Source organism: Stegostoma tigrinum, chromosome 1 (assembly GCF_030684315.1).
Source record: "Stegostoma tigrinum isolate sSteTig4 chromosome 1, sSteTig4.hap1, whole genome shotgun sequence".
NCBI lineage: Eukaryota > Metazoa > Chordata > Chondrichthyes > Orectolobiformes > Stegostomatidae > Stegostoma > Stegostoma tigrinum.
The window spans coordinates 162,665,389-162,685,452 of record NC_081354.1 but is presented as its reverse complement, the minus strand read 5'-3'; the positions used below and the strand labels follow the sequence as shown (position 1 = coordinate 162,685,452).

The 20,064-nt window shown below is 42.4% G+C and overlaps 1 protein-coding gene across 1 annotated transcript in view; it reads right to left on the bottom strand.

Moving 5' to 3' along the window:
• Positions 1-706: 706 nt before the first annotated feature.
• LOC125466968 (tumor necrosis factor receptor superfamily member 4-like) overlaps positions 707-20,064 on the bottom strand; it is a 51,777-nt gene continuing 32,419 nt past the window's right edge. The window contains exons 5-10 of the mRNA XM_048562620.2: positions 18,275-18,363; positions 15,947-16,007; positions 12,552-12,640; positions 11,489-11,601; positions 9,409-9,565; positions 707-2,169 (exon numbers count right to left, since the gene is read on the bottom strand). Coding sequence (XP_048418577.1) covers positions 2,006-2,169; positions 9,409-9,565; positions 11,489-11,601; positions 12,552-12,640; positions 15,947-16,007; positions 18,275-18,363 — 673 coding nt within the window. The 3' untranslated portion in view covers positions 707-2,005. The remainder of the gene's footprint in view (positions 2,170-9,408; positions 9,566-11,488; positions 11,602-12,551; positions 12,641-15,946; positions 16,008-18,274; positions 18,364-20,064) is intronic.

The following is a 20,064-nucleotide window of genomic DNA, read 5'->3' as shown; positions in this document are numbered from 1 at the left end:
CATACACCTTGGAACAGCTACGAACGTTATTTAAGTCCTTGTAACTGTGGTACTCATTTGCACAGTATTTATTTTTAAAACTCTTGCATTTCAAAATCAATGAGCACTTTACCACAAGATTGAAGGTACACTTTAGTGGAGAGTCAGCATTAGAGACTACTTATTTAAAAATCAGAGTTAGAGTTAGAGAACCATTGTTTGCTTATTTCAATTGCTTCATTTAAAAGAGAGTGTTTAACAGTGAACGTACTTGAGGCATTGAGAATTTGCTTGTGCAAGTTTAGCCAAACATGCAAACACCCAGAAACACCAGAATGTTTACTGGTTAATTGCACCCTCATACTGTTAGTTTACATTATATCAAACTCAAATCTCTCCTCCCAAAACATACAGATTCCAAACCATAAAATGTTCATTGTCTAAATCAGATCAACAATACAAATAATGCATTGATTTCAGTGTTTTGTGTTGAAAAATCAATCAGAACAAACTTTATAATATGAGATTTGAAGAGTTGTTTACATGCAATAAAGGGGTGGGGCAAGAGGAAAGATTCTCTAAAGAAAGAAAGTTGGCTCACCTAATTGCCAAATTACTAACAGGTCAAAGTTACATGGAACCCAGTTCTGGTAGTGTATCTATAGCTTCTCACATTCAAGAACAGCACTGTATCAGATGTCCAACTGAATGTCCAACTCACTCCACATTATATTTGACTGCAGTGCCATTTATTAAAAAATCCGTTTGTTTGCAAACTGAACTTTCCACAAAATAAGTGGACCTGAGCTAAAAAGGTGAAATGAAGGTAACCCAGGTACTTCATGTCAACATGACAGAAGAATTGTTATATTTACTGTTGACTACACCCTTCCATACTTGAACTTTCAGGACCTTTCTAAATGTTAAATGGACATGGGTCAATTTCACTCATCTATACAAGTTATTACAACAGTTTTTAGATATACAATAGCCACAATCTTAACCTAAATTAATTTAATCATTTCACATTAACAATATTTCACATAAAATTGTTTCACAAGAGAAAATTTAAAATCCAGTTTACCTGTGGCAAATATGCAATTTGAACAGCAATGGCTCCAAAAACAAAAAACAGTGTGTTACAATCTTCCACATTTACACTTTCGTATCATGATTTATTAGTAACAGGCAGCACAGCTCTATATTTGATTCAGTTACTATTTTAGAAGAACTGCCAGAATGCACGGTATTAAAGTTGGAAGCTAAATAAGTAGCATTCATTCCACCTTCTGAAGTAAAAACACAATATTTTTGAACAGGTACTGCTTGAAAAATATAGTTAAGGTGCATGTAATAGTTTGTCAGTAAATGGTTTCTGTTCAAACAGAAATTTCTATTGGGTAAAACACATGCATTTGTGAAAAATTAGTGCAAATTACAATTGTTAACACAATTCACTATTCATTCACTATTTTTAGCTCCAAAGTTTAAAGTTCAAGAACAAGTGAATTTTATACAGTTCTGGATGTAATCTCTTCAGCAAATAAAGATGAAGAACACGTGACTTGGAAACAACCTGCTGACACAAGGGATGAGCTATTTCAAAACTTGTTTTCCACAGAATTGGCAACAGGGGTTTAACTCCATTTAATGCCATGGTGTTTCATCTAATCTTCAGGATGGCACTGTCACAATGAGAAGGATGCAACCAAACAGTCCAGTCGTCAGATCGCATTGGAAGTACTTCACCAGTAAAACAGACCTTGACAGAAACAATTATTCCTCTTCGGAGGAGAGCAAGGCAGGCGTGGATGGGCAACGAACAACAAAGCAAGTTGCTTGTGATCCAGAATGCAAAGTTTTGCAATGAATCAGAGGAAAGTGCAGTTCCACAAGACTGAATCCCAGGAGAGATGCAGCATATCTGGAGGAGCACCAATTCCCCTTTTCAAAGAGGACAGACAATTCTACATTGCATACTAGTTATGAGCCTATTCCAGACACCAAAAGAATCACAAGGCCACTGTTACCATCCTGCGTACACTGGTTCTCTATCCCAGGCAATTCCATAAGGTAGGTGAGGCTCCTGGCCAGCAAACGGCTCCTTCCTCAGTAATGGAGCACGCACAGAGTCCACTTGTCTGACCTTCTTCTTGCGACGTAGTAGTGTTACAAGAATCAGCAAAATAACTAAAAAGAACGAACATGAAATTGGTCAGAGACAGAAAAATACAGGATCACAGCTAGTAAAAGACAGGCACAAGTTTCATTTTATGTAATTTCTATGAAAAAATTCAATACTGCTTTAACAAAAAGAAGTTCAATGCTGTAATCTAGTTGCTTCTTGTAACAAAACACAATTAAACCACTTTGTCACTTAAATTCTTGGGTTTTTCCACAAAGAAGGTGATGTCTTTGGACAATCTTAAAATATTTTGGGAATACTTGGCCCCACGCAAGCCAGGTACAAAAATCAGTGATCACAACCCTTCTGCCACTGACTCAAACACCTTTTGTTGCTGACTCCAGCTGACATGAAGCCAAGGCAAACCTTCAATATCTCGCCCAAGTAAGGGTAATTGATAATTCTAAAAAGAGCTCGCCCAATTCTCTCAAATTCAGCACTCTTGAATGAAAGGGGCCAAAATCCAACAGTAAACCCATTACTTCCATTCATTACTTATATGGCATAGACCAGCACTGGCTGAACTGAACTTTCTAGCTTGTTTAGCTAGATAATTCCAAATCTATTTGTGGCTGAGCAAATGCACTATACTCGAGTCCAGTAAAAGATGGCAGGTGTTACTACCCAGTTACCTGCCCCAAGGCCTCAAATTTTTAGCAGAAATAAATCAATAACTTGTCAGAAGAAGAAATTTATGCTGTCAACAGCAAACTTGACTATAAGTTGCATAAAACAGGAGGTTATGAAGGGACGTAAATTTAGTGAGTGGACAAAATGGTGATGTTTGGAATTCAATATGGAAAAGTGTGACAAGTTATCTAAATTTTAATTCTGCTTAATGGGGAGAGAATATGAATTGTGGAATAGCAAAGAGGTTTGGTAGTTCAGATGTAAAAAAAAATAAATCACAAGAACTCAGACACATTCCTGGCTTCCCTAATTAATCAGGAACATCTTTCTTGTGTTAAACCTGTCCAGTCCTGTCAAAATTTTAAATCAGTTTACGTGAACTCCCCTTCATTCTTCTAAAATCCAGTGCATATAATCCTAACTGATCCAGTTGCTCTTCAGACTGGAGTCCTGCCATCCCAGGAATCAGACTTGGAAACCTTTCTTGCACTCCGTCCACACCCAGATCATCCTCCTTCAAATGAGGCCAAAACCACATGCGATACTCCAAGTCTGATTTCAACAATGGTGTACAAATGTAATTAGATATTCTTGCTCCTGTACTCACAGTGAAGGCCAACATACCTTCTGCCATACATTGTTAATGATTCCCTGTTCTTCCACACAGGGCTGTTGAAGTTTTGTAGATGGAAATCTTAGAAGTCACTTCTTTTGAAGTGAATTTCCATTCATCTCACAGGAGCAGCGAGTGTCCCTAACTCTGGGCTAGGTGGTCCCAGGTTCCAGTCCCAACTATCTTGAGTGTATCATAACCCCGAACAGGTAGATTAAGGATATTTGGAAATTCTTGAAAAACCAGTTATACCTTGTTGAATAATGGGTACCTCGGAGTTGAATGCCATACTGCATTGCAATCTTTGAGCTTAAATCACATGCAAAGTTTCAATCTTTATTCAGTCTCTACAAAAAAATTAGTAAGGAGAAGGGTATTCTGTTTACTACTACTCAATTTACTGTCCAAGAATTCCTAAATGTAATCAGCTCTTTAGCCTATTTAACTGAATGCCAGAGATTCCAGTAGCCAATAAACAAAGTTATCAGAAAAGTTGAATTTCACACCAGAAGGGCATACAACCTAATTCTTAAATTCAATGCTTTTAAACAAAACAACCCAAAATCCAACCGTAAATTCATTACTTCCTCTCCTTACTTATATAGCATAGGCCAGCAGTGAATGAACTCAAATTTTCTATTCTGTTTAACTAGGTAATTCCAAATCTCTGTTGCATTTACTCAACCAAAAACTGAGTATATGGAGTCTATGCTCAGTACAAAACAGCAGAAGAGTAACAGGATAGCAAAGTGTGAAGCTGGATGAACACAGCAGGCCAAGCAGCATCTCAGGAATACAAAAGCTGATGTTTCAGGCCTGGACCCTTCATCGGGGGGGGGGGGGGGGGGGGGGGGGGACAAAAGAAGAATGGGGAGAGGGAACTGGAATAAATAGGGAGAGAGGGGGGAGGTGGACCAAAGACGGATAGAGGAGAAGATAGGTGGAAAGGAGATTACTGAGATACAGGCTACTAGACTAGGTGGGATTGAGGTTCACACAGAAGAGGTATTAGAAATCCTTCAGAAGGCGAAGATAGATAAGTCCCCTGGGCCGGATGGGATTTATCCTCGGATCCTCTGGGAAGCCAGGGAGGAGATTGCCGAGCCTTTGGCATTGATCTTTAACTCGTCATTGTGTACAGGAATAGTGCCAGATGACTGGAGGATAGCAAATGTGGTTCCCCTGTTCAAGAAGGGGAGTAGAGACAACCCTGGTAATTATAAACCAGTGAGCCTTACCTCAGTTGTTGGTAAAGTGTTGGAAAAGGTTATAAGGGATAGGATTTATAATCATCTAGAAAATAATAAATTGATTCGGGATAGTCAGCACGGTTTTGTGAAGGGAAGGTCGTGCCTCACAAACCTTATTGAGTTGTTTGAGAAGGTGACCAAACAGGTAGATGAGAGTAAACCGGTTGATGTGGTGTATATGGGTTTCAGCAAGGCGTTCGATAAGGTTCCCCACAATAGGCTATTGTACAGGAATGGAATTGTGGGAGATATAGCAGTTTGGATCGGAAATTGGCTTGCTGAAAGACGACAGAGGGTGGTAGTTGATGGGAAATTTTCATCCTGGAGAGCAGTTACTAGTGGTGTACCGCAAGGGTCGGTGTTGGGTCCACTGCTGTTTGTCATTTTTATAAATGACCTGGATGAGGGCGTAGAAGGATGGGTTGGTAAATTTGCAGACGACACTCTGGTCGGTGGAGTTGTGGATAGTGACGAAGGATGCTGTACGTTGCAGAGAGACATAGATAAGCTGCAGAGCTGGGCTGAGAAGTGGCAAATGGAGTTTAATGCAGACAAGTGTGAGGTGATGCACTCTGGTAGGAGTAACCGGAAGGCAAAGTACAGGGCTAATGGTAAGATTCTTAGTAGAGTAGATGAGCAGAGAGATCTCGGTGTCCATGTACACAGATCCTTGAAAGTTGCCACCCAGGTTGACAGGGCTGTTAAGGCAGCATACAGTGTTTTAGCTTTTATTAATAGAGGGATCTAGTTCCGGAACCAAGAGGTTATGGTGAAGCTGTACAAAACTCTGGTGCAGCCACACTTGGAGCAGTGTACACAGTTCTGGTCACCGCATTATAAGAAGGATGTGGAAGCTTCGGAAAGGGTGCAGAGGAGATTTACTAGGATGTTGCCTGGTATGGAGGGAAGGTCTTACGAGGAAAGGCTGAGGGACTTGAGGCTGTTTTCATTAGAGAGAAGAACGTTGAGAGGTAACTTAATTGAAACATATAAAATAATCAGAGGGTTAGATAGGGTGGATAGGGAGAGCCTTTTTCCTAGGATGGTGACGGCGAACACGAGGGGGCATAGTTTTAAATTGAGGGGTGAACGATATAGGACAGATGTCAGAGGTGGTTTCTTTACTCAGAGTAGTAAGGGAATGGAACGCTTTGCCTGCAACGGTAGTAGATTCACCAACTTTAGGTACATTTAAGTCGTCATTGGACAAGCATATGGACGTACATGGAATAGTGTAGTTTAGATGGGCTGGAGATCGGTATGACAGGTCGGCACGACATCGAGGGCCAAAGGGCCTGTACTGTGCTGTAATGTTCTACGCTCTATGTCCTACGAGAGTATAGGTGGGGAGGGGATAGGTCAGTCCAGGGAGGACGGACAGGTCAAGGGGGCAGGATGAGGTTAGTAGGTAGGAAATGGAGGTGTGGCTTGAGGTGGGAGGAGGGGATAGGTAAGAGGAAGGACAGGTTAGGGAGGTGGGGACAAGCTGGGCTGGTTTTGGGATGCAGTGGGCGGGGGGGTGGATTTTGAAGCTTGTGAAATCCACATTGACACCATTGGGCTGCAGGGTTCCCAAGCGAAATATGAGTTGCTGTTCCTGCAACTTACTGGTGGCATCATTGTGGCACTGCAGGAGGCCCATGATGGACATGTCGTCTAAGGAATGGGAGGGGGGAGTGGAAATGGTTTGTGACTGGAGGTGCAGTTGTTTATGGCGAACTGAGCGGAGGTGTTCTGCAAAGTGGTCCCCAAGCCTCTGTTTGGTTTCTCCAATGTAGAGGGAGCCACACTGGGTACAGTGGATACAATATACCACATTGCCAGATGTGCAGGTGAACATCTGCTTAATATGAAAAGTCATTGAACATTACAGGCCCTTCAGCCCTCAATGTTGTGCTGACCTAAAGTCATCTTGGGGCCTAGAATGGGGGTGAGTGAGGTGGTGTGGGGGCAAGTGTAGCACTTCCTGCGGTTGCGGGGCAAGGTGCTGGGTGTGGTGGGCTTGGAGGGGAGTGTGGACTGGACAAGGGAGTCACGGAGAGAGTGGTCTCTCCGGAAGGCAGAGAAGGGTGCGGGGGGGGGGGGGGGGGGGGGGGGGAGGGAATGGAAAAATGTCTTGGGTGGTGGGGTCGGATTGTAGATGGCGGAAGTGTCGGAGGATGATGCGTTGTATCCAGATGTTGGTGGGGTGGTATGTGAGGACAAGGGGGATTCTCTTGGAGCGGTTATTACAGGGGCGAGGTGTGAGGGATGTGTTGCGGGAAATGTGGAAGACACGGTCAAGGACGTTCTCGACCACTGCTGGGAGAAAGTTGCGGTCCTTGAAGAACGTGGACATCTGGGATGTGCGAGAGTGGAATGCCTCATCCTGGGAGCAGATACGGCGGAGGCAAAGGAATTGGGAATAGGGGATGGAATTTTTGCAGGTGGTTAGCACTTGCTCCCTCACAGTACCAGGGACCCAAGTTTAATTCCAGCCAGGAGTGTCTGTCCACGTGGAGTTTGCACATTCCAGCGTCTGCGTGTTTCCCCTCCAGGAACTCCAGTTTCCTCCCACAGTCCAAATGTGGGCAGACTGGTTAGGTTGGCCATGCTAAATTGTCTTTCGATTTCTGAAGCTTTTGCACCCATTTAGTAAATCTTCTAGGCTTCTACTCTCCTACCAAAGTGCAAAACCTGGAGCCTTCCCACACTGTATTCTATCTGCTGCTTCTTTGTCCACTCTCCTAGCCTGTCCAAGTCTTTCTGCAGCCTTCCACTTCCTCAACATTCTTCTCTTATTAAATAGCCTCCTGTGCAGCACCTTGTCAAAGACCTTCTGGAAATCCAAAATGGATCCCATCCACTGACACTCCCTTCATCTAACTTACTCATTATCTCCTCAAAGTATTCCAACAGATTTGTCAGGCATGACCCTCCCTTGATGAAGCTATGTAGATTCTGCCCTATTTTACAATGCACCTTCAAGTACTCTGCAATCTCATCTTAGTAACGGTCTCCAAAGTCTTACTAGCAATCATTGTCAGAATAACCACCCATGTTTTCCTGTCTTCTGCCTTTCTCCCTTCTTATGGAGGAAATGTTCATCATCCAGTCCTTTAGGTCTCTCCCTGACTAGCGATTCCTGAAAGATTACCACCAATACCTCTACAATCTCAAAATGGAATCACAGAATCCAAGATAACAAGGTGTAGAGCTGGATGAACACAGCAGGCCAAGCAGCATCTTAGGAGCAGGAAAGCTGACAGAATCGGTCTAGGCCCAAAACATCAGCTTTCCTGCTCCAAAGATGCTGCTTGGCCTGCTGTGTTCATCCAGCTCCACACCTTGTTATCTCGGATTCTCCAGCATCTGCAGTTCCTATTATCTCTCTCAGAATCCCTATAGTGAAAGAGCCACCACATCTAACTGATCCTCCAAAGAGCATCCCACCATAACTACCACACACTGCCACCAACCATCACCCGCCCCCATCCCAAATCATCTCCATATCCCTACATTTACCATGGCTAATCCAACCAGCCTGCACATTCCTGGATACTATGAGGTGCTTTAGCATGGTCACACCACCTAGCCAGCACATCTTTGGGCTATGGGAGGAAGCCCACACAGACAGGTTCCCAAGGTTGGAATGAAACCCAGGTCCCTGTTACCGTAAGGATGCAGTGGTAACCATTGTGCTGCCCTAAGCCGTCTCATCCGACAATTCAAGCTCAAATTGCAGGGTAAATCCTATCGTGGTTCCTTCACCTAAAGCTCTGTAATCCCATCACATCAAATCCAGAACTGCCGGTTCCCCAGTAGGCTATACCTCAAGCTGCTGAAAAACAACATCTCGTAGAGATTCCAATAATTCCTTTTGAGGTCTGCTGGCAACTTGATTTTCCCAGTCCACCCATTTATTGAAGTCCCCCTTAAATTGTTCTAATAGTGCCTTTCTTATCGATATTTTTTCAGTCCCACATCCTGACTACTATTAGGGGACCCATACGTGACTCCTAATCAAGTTCTCTTTTCCTTTGTGGTTCCTCAATTCTATCCATACAAATTCTACAAAGATATCTGGATTATTCGTAGCCTTCTCCAAGATCAGCAATAAGCACTGTCAATTCATCACTAACTGACAAGTCCAGGCCATAAATTTGCTACTTCTTTGCACAAGCAAGGCACCAAGTGCCCTTCTCTGGGCATTTTGATGTATTATGTATTTTTATCATCGTGTATTATTCAGTAGAGTACAAAACAAGCCAGGTTGGAAGGGTCAAAAACAGAAATTGTTGTAAAATCTCAGTTGGTCTGGCAGCATCTGTGAAGAGAAATCAGAGTTAACATTTTGGATATAGTTAAAAGGGGTCATCCTGAGACAAGTTACATTTGGGAGAAAGCTGCATAAGCGCCCTGCTTTGCTATATTACACAGCATTAATCCAAAAACAGTGTTGTGTCAAACACTATCCAGGTCTCCAATTATCAGATTCTACCTGATTAAAAATTCAAGACTCTTATTGGAAGTCAACGTGGTAGGATTCCCCTCATCATTTCCATCACTCACTGTAAGTAATACAAACGGCCACATTTGAAACAGTGATGTGCATTAAATGAGATTTTTCTTTCATCAATTTCAGGGCAGGATATTGGACAACTGGAGATATTGAGCAGTTAGAATTGGACACCAAGTCTTATTTGTGTTAATTAGCTGTGCCTGCACCACCTCCAAAGAAGGAACAGAAGTAATTATTGTGGTCTACTCACTTAGCGAAAGGACCACAAGCAGGAAGATGGTCAACGGTGTCAGCACACAGTGATCTCCCGACTTCAGGAAGAATGTTTCCATGCAGTACTGAGGTGCGGTACTTCCAGCTGGACAAAATGCATCAACTGGACACTTGATTGGAGCAACATCGGGACTCTGGGAAAACAGAAGTCACAATTTGTACATCATAAAGGCCACATTTTGGGTCGGAACTCAAACACCTGGAACAACTGATACTCAAAACAGAAGATGAAACACTGCAAATCTTGGTAGTTCTCTACCTGAAATGTACCTCACCACATTTCAGAAATATTAACTAAATTGTTGTGTTTGCATGCATCACACAATGAGGATTTCACTCTTTGAAATTTTCATAAACTGTCCAATGCTAACAGCTTTTTTTAATGTAACAAACTATAAATCATTGTTCCTGTCATTGACACCAAGTGAAGCTCCAGTAAATCATGCAGAAACCACAGGTTTAACAGATTGCTAAGAATAACACTTGAAAAGCAAACCCGAAGCAACATACAACTGAACAACGTAGTTAAAACCCAGGAAAGAGCACCCCAGCCTTGGTTAGTCACAGTGCCAGGTATCACCATGGACCTGGAGACAGCATTTTCCCCACCTGAACCAACACAAGTCAGGCATGGAGGTCAGGTGCTTGTAGGGAATGAGCTGCCAGAGGAAGTGGTAGAGACAGATACCATTACATTTAAAAGACATTTGGACAGGTACATGGACGGGAAAGGTTAAGAAGAATATGGGCCAAATGTAGGAACACGGGACTTGTCAGTTTAGGAAACTTGGTCAGAATGGACAAACAGGGCCAACGGGTCTGCTTGTGTTGTCTGACCCACTCACTCTCAGCTGACAGTGTTGAAAACAATCAATTGTAAGTTTTGGAAGGTTTTTTTTTTAAAAAGGCGTGGGTTGTGGAATTATTTCCCTCCTTGTGTGAGCCAATGGTGCTGTCATCATCTGTATTCACTAAGGAGTGTGAGATTGTGCACCCAGCAAACTCCATGTCATTGGTCATGGGATCTGTGGGTCTTTGTGTTGCTGATGATCCCAAACCAAGAACCATATCTCTGAACACACATATGGCAAGTGTTTTCAGGAGGCAGAAGTGGTCCTTGGTTTCAAGAACATTGGCATTTTTTTTCTCCAATTCCTTTTCCATACATACACTTGCCAGCAAGTGTTCTTGAAGAACTGTGCGCCCCCACACAGGAACTTCCTCAAGGAAGTCTCTTCTTAACAAGAGTCTCTCAAGGGTTGCTATTGATATTAGCTTCCCACAAGAAATGTTTCAGGGATTCTCCATAACACTTCATTTGTTCGCCTTTTAAATTCACTTGTGGAACATGGCCATCATTGGCTGGCCAGCATTTATTGCCCATCCTTAGTCGCCCTGAGAAGCTGGTCATGAACTGCCTTCTTGAACCACTGCGGTCTGTGTGCTATAGGTAGACCCACAATGCCATTAAAGGGGGAATTCCAGGATTTTAACTCAGTGAAGTAACAGTGATACATTGCCAAATCAGGATGGTGAGTGGCCTAGAGGGGAACCTGAAGGTGATGTTGCAGTGTACCTGCTGCCCTTGTCCTTCTAAACAGCTGCGGATTTGGAAAGTGCTGTCTGAGAATCTTGGATGAATTTCCAAGGTGCATCTTGTAGACAGTACACACTGCTAAGACTGAGTGTCAATGGTAGACTGATTGGATACTTGTGAGTGTGGTGCCAACCAAGTGGGCTGCTTTGTGCTAGATGGAAGTCTTCCAGTGACTTCCTTGAGCTGGATGAAGATGTTCTGAGGAATGATCACCAGACCCAAAACATCAACTATGATCTTTTCTTCACAGCTGCTGCCAGACCTGCTGAGCTTTTCCAGCAACTGTTTTTCCTGGTGAAGATAGTTCGCTTTGGCAGTTGGAACTCTGGCATCTTAAGTTTGTGGCTGGTGCAGGAGAGTTAGTTTTGGATGATCGTGGTCTTAATGCTGGTGCAATTGGCTGCTTCAGGCAGTGTGCTAACTAAGACATATAGTACAATTCCAAACAAGGAGTACTCACGGGGCAATAATGCTGCTCAGGACACAGGTCACAGCTCTCTTGTCCTACCATTATCTGGTAGTACCCAGTCTTACACATCTTGCAAAATAAGTCTTCTGGTGGCTTGTACATACCTTCCAAGTTTAAAAAAACAAAATGAATCCAATCAATTACTACACAGTCACAACATTAAGATGTCAAAATCCTACATAAACCTGCCTGCTCGATGTCTTCACTGTTCAATGTGTTGCATGGTACAGTATACAAATTTACAGACCAGCACAGATTCCTGCTTTGTGAAGAGATAGCAGATGCCAACAAGGTTAGTACTGCCAGGAGATGACAGAGGAGAAGTGTGCCAAGAATATACTTCATACTTCCAAGCTGGCAACAGGAAGGAGAAGAAAATGGAGTTCATGGTCTGCTTTAGTAACCTCCCCCGTTCTGTCCCTGCAAAAGGTGTCGACTTAGCTCAGGTGAAATTTGGTTACATGTCCACCAATATTGCTGTTCCAGAAAACACTACCCCTAATTGGGCCAACTGAGTTAGCCCTTAAATCATTGAGATAAATAGAAACAATTAGGTCAATCACCTCAACCTCAAGATATCATTGCAGGAGCTCCTCAGGTGAGATTTTTTAAACAAACCATTCAGACATGTACTGACATATCTGGGGCAGGTGGGACTTCACTGCTCCTAGACCTTGCCGTATGGAATGCTGTGATAGCAAAATCAAGAATTCACGGCCCCAAAGGGCAACAGAGACAGAAACCTTCATGACCATTTAGTATTTAGATGAGCACTTGCAATGCTAAAAGGCTACGGGCCAAATGGTGCAAAATGGGATTAGCTTAGTTCAATAGTTGTTTCAGACTGGTGCCACAGAAAGCAGTTGAGGCCAAAACATTGAATGTTTGAGAACCAGTTAAATTTCCATGCTGTATATCTGATATTTTGATCCTTTCAGCATTCAAAACTATGAGGAGGAAGCGCAACCAGGGTACTGATTAACCATGGTCTTTCTGAATGATAGGAGCAAGCTGAATGGCCTACTTTCTACCCCACCACATTCTCCGCCTATACCTGGTCGACATGGTGTGCACTCTGTTGCTGCTGTAGTCAGAGCCTCCTCTCCACCAGGGCACGCTGTACACTTGTCACATTGTGTTGCACTGAAAAGGAAGTTTAAAAAAATTTTTACACACACTAGCCTGAAAACAGGCTATCACAAAGACAGAGCCTAAACATTTAAATGACGGCAGGCACACTGGGCTCAGTTTAAAAAAATATAGTGGAATCTCAAGCCTCGAGTACTAGTTACATTTTTACTATCTCGCTTATGTGGAGCGTGCCTCAACTAGCTTTACATAGCAGAGGGAGCAAAGCAAAAGGTGGGGTAGCAAGGAAGGGAGGTTACAGCAGGATCAAAACAGGAGGGTTTCAGGCGATAAAATAAATCAAAACCGAAAGAACTGTGGATGCTGTAAATCAGGAACTAAAATAAAGTTGCTGAGAAAGCTTCACAGGTGCTGCTGGAGGTGCTAAGAAAAAAAACAGTTAACATTTCAGGCCCGGTGACCCTTCCTCCAAACATGGTCCAAATCTTGATTGAACACTTCACTGTGGCCAATTTACACATCCCACCCCCATAGCCCTGCATGCCACTGGTAATCAGAAATCCAATCTCTCCCTTAAATATACTCAAAGGCTGAACTTCCACAGCCCCCCATAATGGAGAATTCCAAACATTTACAATGCAACGAGGTAACCAAAAGAAAGATCTAATCCTGGACACAACTGGCATCCCTAGATTCAGAAATGGTGATCCCTGGTTCCAGACTCTCCAACCAGGGCAGACACTTTTCTTGTCTTCACTCTGTCTATTTCTTTATGCATTTTGCATGGTTTAATACAATCATCTGTCATTCTTCTGAGCTCGAAAGAACAAGTTCAGTTTGCCCAATCTCTCTTCATAGGAGAGTCCTGGGAATGAGTCTGGTGAACCTTTATTGCATTCCCTCTATAGCAACGTCATCTTTCTTGAGATAAGGAGACCAAAACCGCTTACAGTACTGTCCAGATACTATCTAACCAAGTGACTAATCAACAAGGATACAGATCCTTTTGTACATCACCCCCCTTTCTAACATCTGGCCATCTAAGGACGAACTTGCACATTTATGGTCTCTTATGGTCTTATTTATTATTCCTATCAAAGTGGATAACTTCACATTTTTACCCCCATTATATCCTCTCCACGATGTTCTTACCTATTTATTCACTAAGGCTATCGAAACAGTCCTGTTGAAGGCAAGCACGACAGGACATAGCTTTAAATTGAGGGGTGATAGATATAGGACAGATGTCAGAGGTAGGTTCTTTACTCAGTAGTAAGGGCATGGAATGCCCTGCCTGCAACAGTGGTAGACTCACCAACTTTAAGGGCATTTAAATGGTCATTGGATAAACATATGGATGATGATGGAATAGCGTAGGTTAGATGGGCTTCAGTTTTGTTTCACAGGTCGGCAAAACGAGGGCCAAAGAGCCTGTATGGCGTTGTAGTGTTCTATGTTCTCTATGAAGAAAGGGAGGCAGAGGACCTGAAATTTTAGGCCAGTTAGGCTGACTTCATCATGAGTAAGATTTTAGAATTCATTATTAATGAGATGACAAAATACTTGCAAGGGCATGTAAAATAGGGCTGAGTCAGCACTGTTTCAAAGGAGGTCATGCCTGACAAAGCTGCTAGAATCCTTTGAGGTGGTAACATGCTAATGGTTTAGAAGGGGTGGACGCTGAGAAGTTGTTTCCGTTAGGTGGGGAGACGAGGATCCATGGGCACAGCTTTAAAATTAGAGGGGTAAATTTAAAATTGAAATGAGGAGACATTTCTTCAGCCAGAGAGTGGTGGGCTTGTGGAATTCATTGCCACAGAGAGCAGTGGAGACCGGGACGTTGGATGCCTTCAAGGCAGAGATCGACAAATTCTTGATCTCACAAGGAATCAAGGGCTACGGGGAGAGTGCAGGGAAGTGGAGTCGAAATGCCCAGCCATGATTTAAATGGCAGAGTGGATTTGCTGGGCCAAATGGCCTTACTTCCACTCCTATGTCTTGTGGTCTTATAGACAAGCGAGCCAGTAGTCATGATCTTTTGGACTTCCAGACAGCCTTTAACAAGGTGCCAAGTAAGAGGCTGCGAAATAAGATAGGAGCTCATGCTGTTAGGGGCATGATACTGACATGGACAGCAGATTGGCTAACTGGAAATAAAGGACAATTTTCAGGAAGGCAGCTGGTGACTAGTGGAGGACTGCAAAGGCCAGCGTTGGGTCCACAACTTTTCACGTTATACATTAACAATCTGGACAATGGAACTGACAGCATTGTTGCTAACTTTGCAGATCACACAAAGATAGGTGGATAGACAGGTAGTGTTGAGGAAGCAGGAGGCTGTGGAAGGCTGGACAGGCTAGGAGAGTCGGCAAAGTGGTAGACAGAATACAATGGGTCTAGGCCCGAAACGTCAGCTTTTGTGCTCCTGAGATGCTGCTTGGCCTGCTGTGTTCATCCAGCCTCACATTTTATTATCTTACAGTGTGGGAAAGCTTGTGTTGGGATGTACGGATGAGGCTGTATAAAGACCTCATTTGGAATATTGGGAGCAGTTTTGGGCCTTGTATTCAAAGGTGGAAGTGCTGATGTTGCAGATGGTCAAGAGCAGTAGTACTAAAATAATCCGGGGGATGTGGAGCTAGTCATGAGGACTTTAAGACTGTCATTGATGGAGTTTGGGGTAGGAGGTGGGTGGAAATCTCATTGAAACTTACAGGATATCAATAGAGTGGATGGGGTGGACATGAAGATGATGTTTTCTCTTGAGACACAGACTAGGACCAGAGGGCACAGCCTCAGAATGAAGGGGCATCTCTTTAGAACCAAGATGCAGTAAACTTCTTCAGCCACAAGATGTTGACTTTGTGGAAGTGATTAACACAGAAGGCTGTGGATGCCAAGTTATTGAGTGTGTTCAAGACAGATGGACAAAGTTCTTGATTAGCAAGGGGATCAAAAGGTTACAAGGAGAAGGTAGGAGAATGAGTTTGAGAAATATAAAATCAGCCATGATCAAATGATGGAGACGAGATGGGCTGAACAGCCCGATTCTGCTCCTATAACCTTGTGGCCTAAAACACAGGCATTTCCACCAGGACTTAAATGGGTCATCCGAGATTTTCAGGGAGCAGCATGGGAGGTTTCAATACTTCATTAAGCCATCATCAGTTCTAGATGATTTTTGGGCTTAAAAAGTGATGCTGCATTAATACTTTAAAATACATCATGTGAAAGGAGATTTAATTTTGCATAGCTCAACTACCAAGTGAGCAGAAATTAGCTGATTTAGCACCCACCAGGAATTCACAAATTAACAACTCTACTGACATGATTCTACAGATATACACACATAGTACTTACTTGCAAAATAATCCTTGAGAACAGGGCTCACACCCAGTAGCATTCATCTCCGAAAAGTAACCTGTGAAATGTAGATTTTTAGTGTGCACTCTGAATATGTCGAGTTGGACGCAATTGGCTCATGTTCATGGAAATATATTCCAGTTAGAAATGACATTACATAAATTGACAAGTCCAGTGAAAGATCAGGTACCATAGTGGCAATGCCTAGTTAAACAGTGTGCACATGATCGCCCTGGGCAATTTTACATGGCAGGATAGGCTGGCAGCACTAATTCCATTTGACATGATGCTTTGTCAGGAAGGAATCACGCCTTAAAAGAGCTGTTGGTACATGGAGCCAATAGTACCTCTGACAATGATGGCTAGGAATTACAAGCAGCCCCCAATGAAGAACAGCACAAGCAAACCGGGGTCAAGGGAAGAGAGCTCACTTTCAGGAGAGCAGCACGCCTCTAAAGGACCTAGGGAGCCGCAAAAGCAGCCTCCTTTCCCAACCCAGCCATATGTTTTGAAGTCGGTTCTTGTATGGCCAGGTCTGCACACGCACAGACCCCCACCGCTCTCCCAAATGGGTAAATTGCTGGTGACAGTAGCAAGAGACTCTCAAGTAACCATTAATTGTCCTCTCAGGGGCTAACTGGTCAATGGACAGGCAAGCTACCAGACACCTCCACCTGCCCTGCAGAAGCTCAGACTGGTCAGTGAAATGGTCATCCACTAGATTTTATTTGAGCACCTTCAAACCCACTGGTGGTAGGCGAACATAGCAAGTTCTCATCCAGTTCATAATTTCAATGGAATCATCCAGACTGCACGAGGATCAGTGTGTCTGTTAAATCATTGGTCACTCATTATTGCAGGAGGTATCAACTAATGCACCTTCCTTCAAAATGGGGGAGTGGGAGGGCAGGAAAAAGAAGACTCAGTACAAATAAGCAATGTCACTTTAAAAAGACAGGTACAGGGAAGATAAATAAACCCAAAAGGAATTGCAGGAGAGACAATAACACCATTTTTTAAAACAAATAAATGGGACCCTGTGCTGCTTAACAGAGGTCCGTAGTGGATATCATGCATGCTAAATGTCACACACATCCATATCAGATAAAGGGATCAGCCATTTAGAATGAAAAGATGTTATTCCTGCAGGGGGATTGTGAAGCTTGGAATTTTGAAACTTGGAACTTTCAACCAAGTTGCATTCCGATCGTATTCTGGAATGCAATTGATCAGAGTAGTTTGGGGAGTTGGGGGAAAACCAAAGGCTACATGGATAAAGCAGAAGAGGACAGTTGGAAGGTCAGCCATGATATTATTCAAAGTAGCAGAGCAAGCTTCACTGGCAGCAGGGACTAAAAAATGGTTCTTAAAACAGTAAAGATTCAGGGGTTACCGTTGTTACAAAAAGAATGATGAAGAATTTTAAGATATGGTCTACAGAAGTTAGCTGCACTGGCAGGACGATCAGTAATCTCGGATTAAAATTAAAACAAAAGTGAAAAATCAGGAGAATTAAAAAAAACTTCATAATCTGGCATACACTGCCTAAAAAGGATTGTAGGAGCAATTCAATATAAAAAAGCTTTCCTAAGGGCAATATTCATATTGAAGACGAATTGGTTAAAAAGGAGAGTGGAGCTATAGAACTCTCTCATGTGCTGGTACAAAGGGCCAAATGATTTTGGTTTCTAAGATTCTATGAACAAGAAAACAAAATCTGTTCAGTCTGTTTGGTTTAAATGTGCAGAGGTAGCTGTGACTAGATGGAGCCCTGCTGTGTTCCTCCAGCTCCACACTGTATTGATCAACAACAAATGGAAGGTTTTGATGCAGATGTCCATCTGTGTAGCAACCACAACCACGCGACGGTGGCTCAAAATATAAAATATATAAATCTCACTGGAGGTAGATCTAAAAAGAAAAGGATCCTAAGATTTCCCAAAAGGCAGATTCCTAAGAAATGACTTCTCCATTTGGGGAATATCTAAATATTTTGGCCAGAGGATCTAGTCTATGCTTTGAGATATTTCACAATCAGGAAGTAAAAGCACAATGCAACAGTAAGTTCGATTGCAAACTCTATTCCTTTATTTTACCTTGATGATGCTTTGAGTAAACACAAAAGTCTATTTCAATATTGACTTTTGCTGCACACATCAGCTGAAGTTAAATCTACAGTATTGTGGTTTACCTCATATGAAATGTAAATGGAAGGAGGAAGTAAAGAAGAAAAAAAAGCACAAGACAGTAACATTTCAGTATTATTAAACATCTGCATTCCAATCATTATTGAACTCTAGCGTAGCAGCAATAGTGCACTTCTACCTGGAAGGCAGGGTCTGCACAATTTTGAACCAGTTTCATTGGCATAAAATCCAGATTCACATGATTGGCATTCTGTGCTCCCTGTGGAACTGCAAGAATAAATATCAAATTATTACATTAGAGCTTAAAAATATTAAAATAGTAAGAAAACTTACAAAAGAAGTTAGTCAATTGTGATGATGTCTCACAGATTGTTGTGTAATAAACTCTCAATCTAAACCATGTTTTGAATCCACTTTACCATATGATGAATCCTTCCCTCCTGTCTGTAGATTGATAAAGCACAAAAGAGATTCCTGATCAGTTGGGAAAATCATGGGTTACTGGGAAAGAGTAGGACAGTGATCATGCGGAATGTTGGATCAGCCATGATCCTATTGAATGACAGAGCAGGTTAAAGAGGCCAAATGACTGATATTATTTATGGTATACAACTAAGGCTGTAAATTTGGACACTTCCTTTATACTTTATATTCTGTGTTTTGGTTTAGTTTTGTTTTAAAGATGGCACCAGAGAATGGCGACACTGCTCTGTATGTCTCACTATATTTTGCAACGTAACGCATCAATAAATCAAATTAAATCAGGAAGAGCTGAACTTTAACTCAGGAAGTAAGTGGCAACAAGCCAATTTTTAAAAAAAATAAAATTCAACCATCTACAATGTATCATTAATGAAGGCTGGCAAGTGTGGAGGTACCAGTGTTGGACTGGGGTGGACAAAGTCTGAAGCCACATGACGTCAGGTTATAGTCCAACAGGTTCATCTGAAATCACGATTAAAACCTGATGCTGGCTGGGTGAGTTTTGAACTGCCAAGAAATTTACCCCACAGCACAAAATTAAATGCTTGACTTACAGCTAATTGCTTTTTAATAACACTGCCATCTATGATGGAACAGTCTGAAAAGGTTTTATTGTGTGTGTTTCCGGCTTCCAGCATTTAAATATTTATACCACCTGACAAATACTCAGATGAACACATTAGACATGGCAGAAACCACTTCAGTACATGCCTGCAGACATGCCAAGTACTAAACTTTAGCAGAAGGCAGCACTTTTCCCTTCTACTGATCTTTTATATGGAGAAGGGTTTAGAACCCAGTTAACTCATGATACGGACATCAAATGGTGGAATAATGACCACAGCATTCTTAGAGTTGTAGTGAAGGACAGGCAATGGGGAAACTTGAAGCTCAGGCTGCTGCCAGATCAAGATCCAATTAAAGGCCATCAAACACTGCAATGATGAGTGAATAGGATTTGGCTGAGTTCAGACTGGAATAACGAGCTCAAGCTTATGGCGCACTGAAAACAGAAGGTCAGCCAGGAGGGGTTTAAAATAGTTGACTCTGGAGACAACAAAGGCACAGACAAGATTTCCTCATCACATTACTGCAAAAATCTGAGACTGCAGCATTCATGTACCGAGTTCAAGTCCTCTTCTTTGATCAACTCATGACGGGACCTAACAATGTCTACTAAGATAATAGAAATGTTGTATTACAAACTGACTCCCTCAGCACAACACATGGGTGCAAGGCGTTTGTGAAAATAGTATTTCAATACAAAATTGGGGAGGTGGTGAACTCTAGTTTTTTAATAATGTTCAAATTCCTAAAACACAGTCATGACCCCAGTTTGATCTCAGATAAATTCACATTCCAACATCATGTGTGTATGTTAATTCAATAATGTGGATCATAGCCATCCATTTCCAGTCTGCAGTTGCAGTCTTGCAAATGCCTAATTACTTGACCCAAGGCAAACGTCCCGAAGTCATTGTAGAG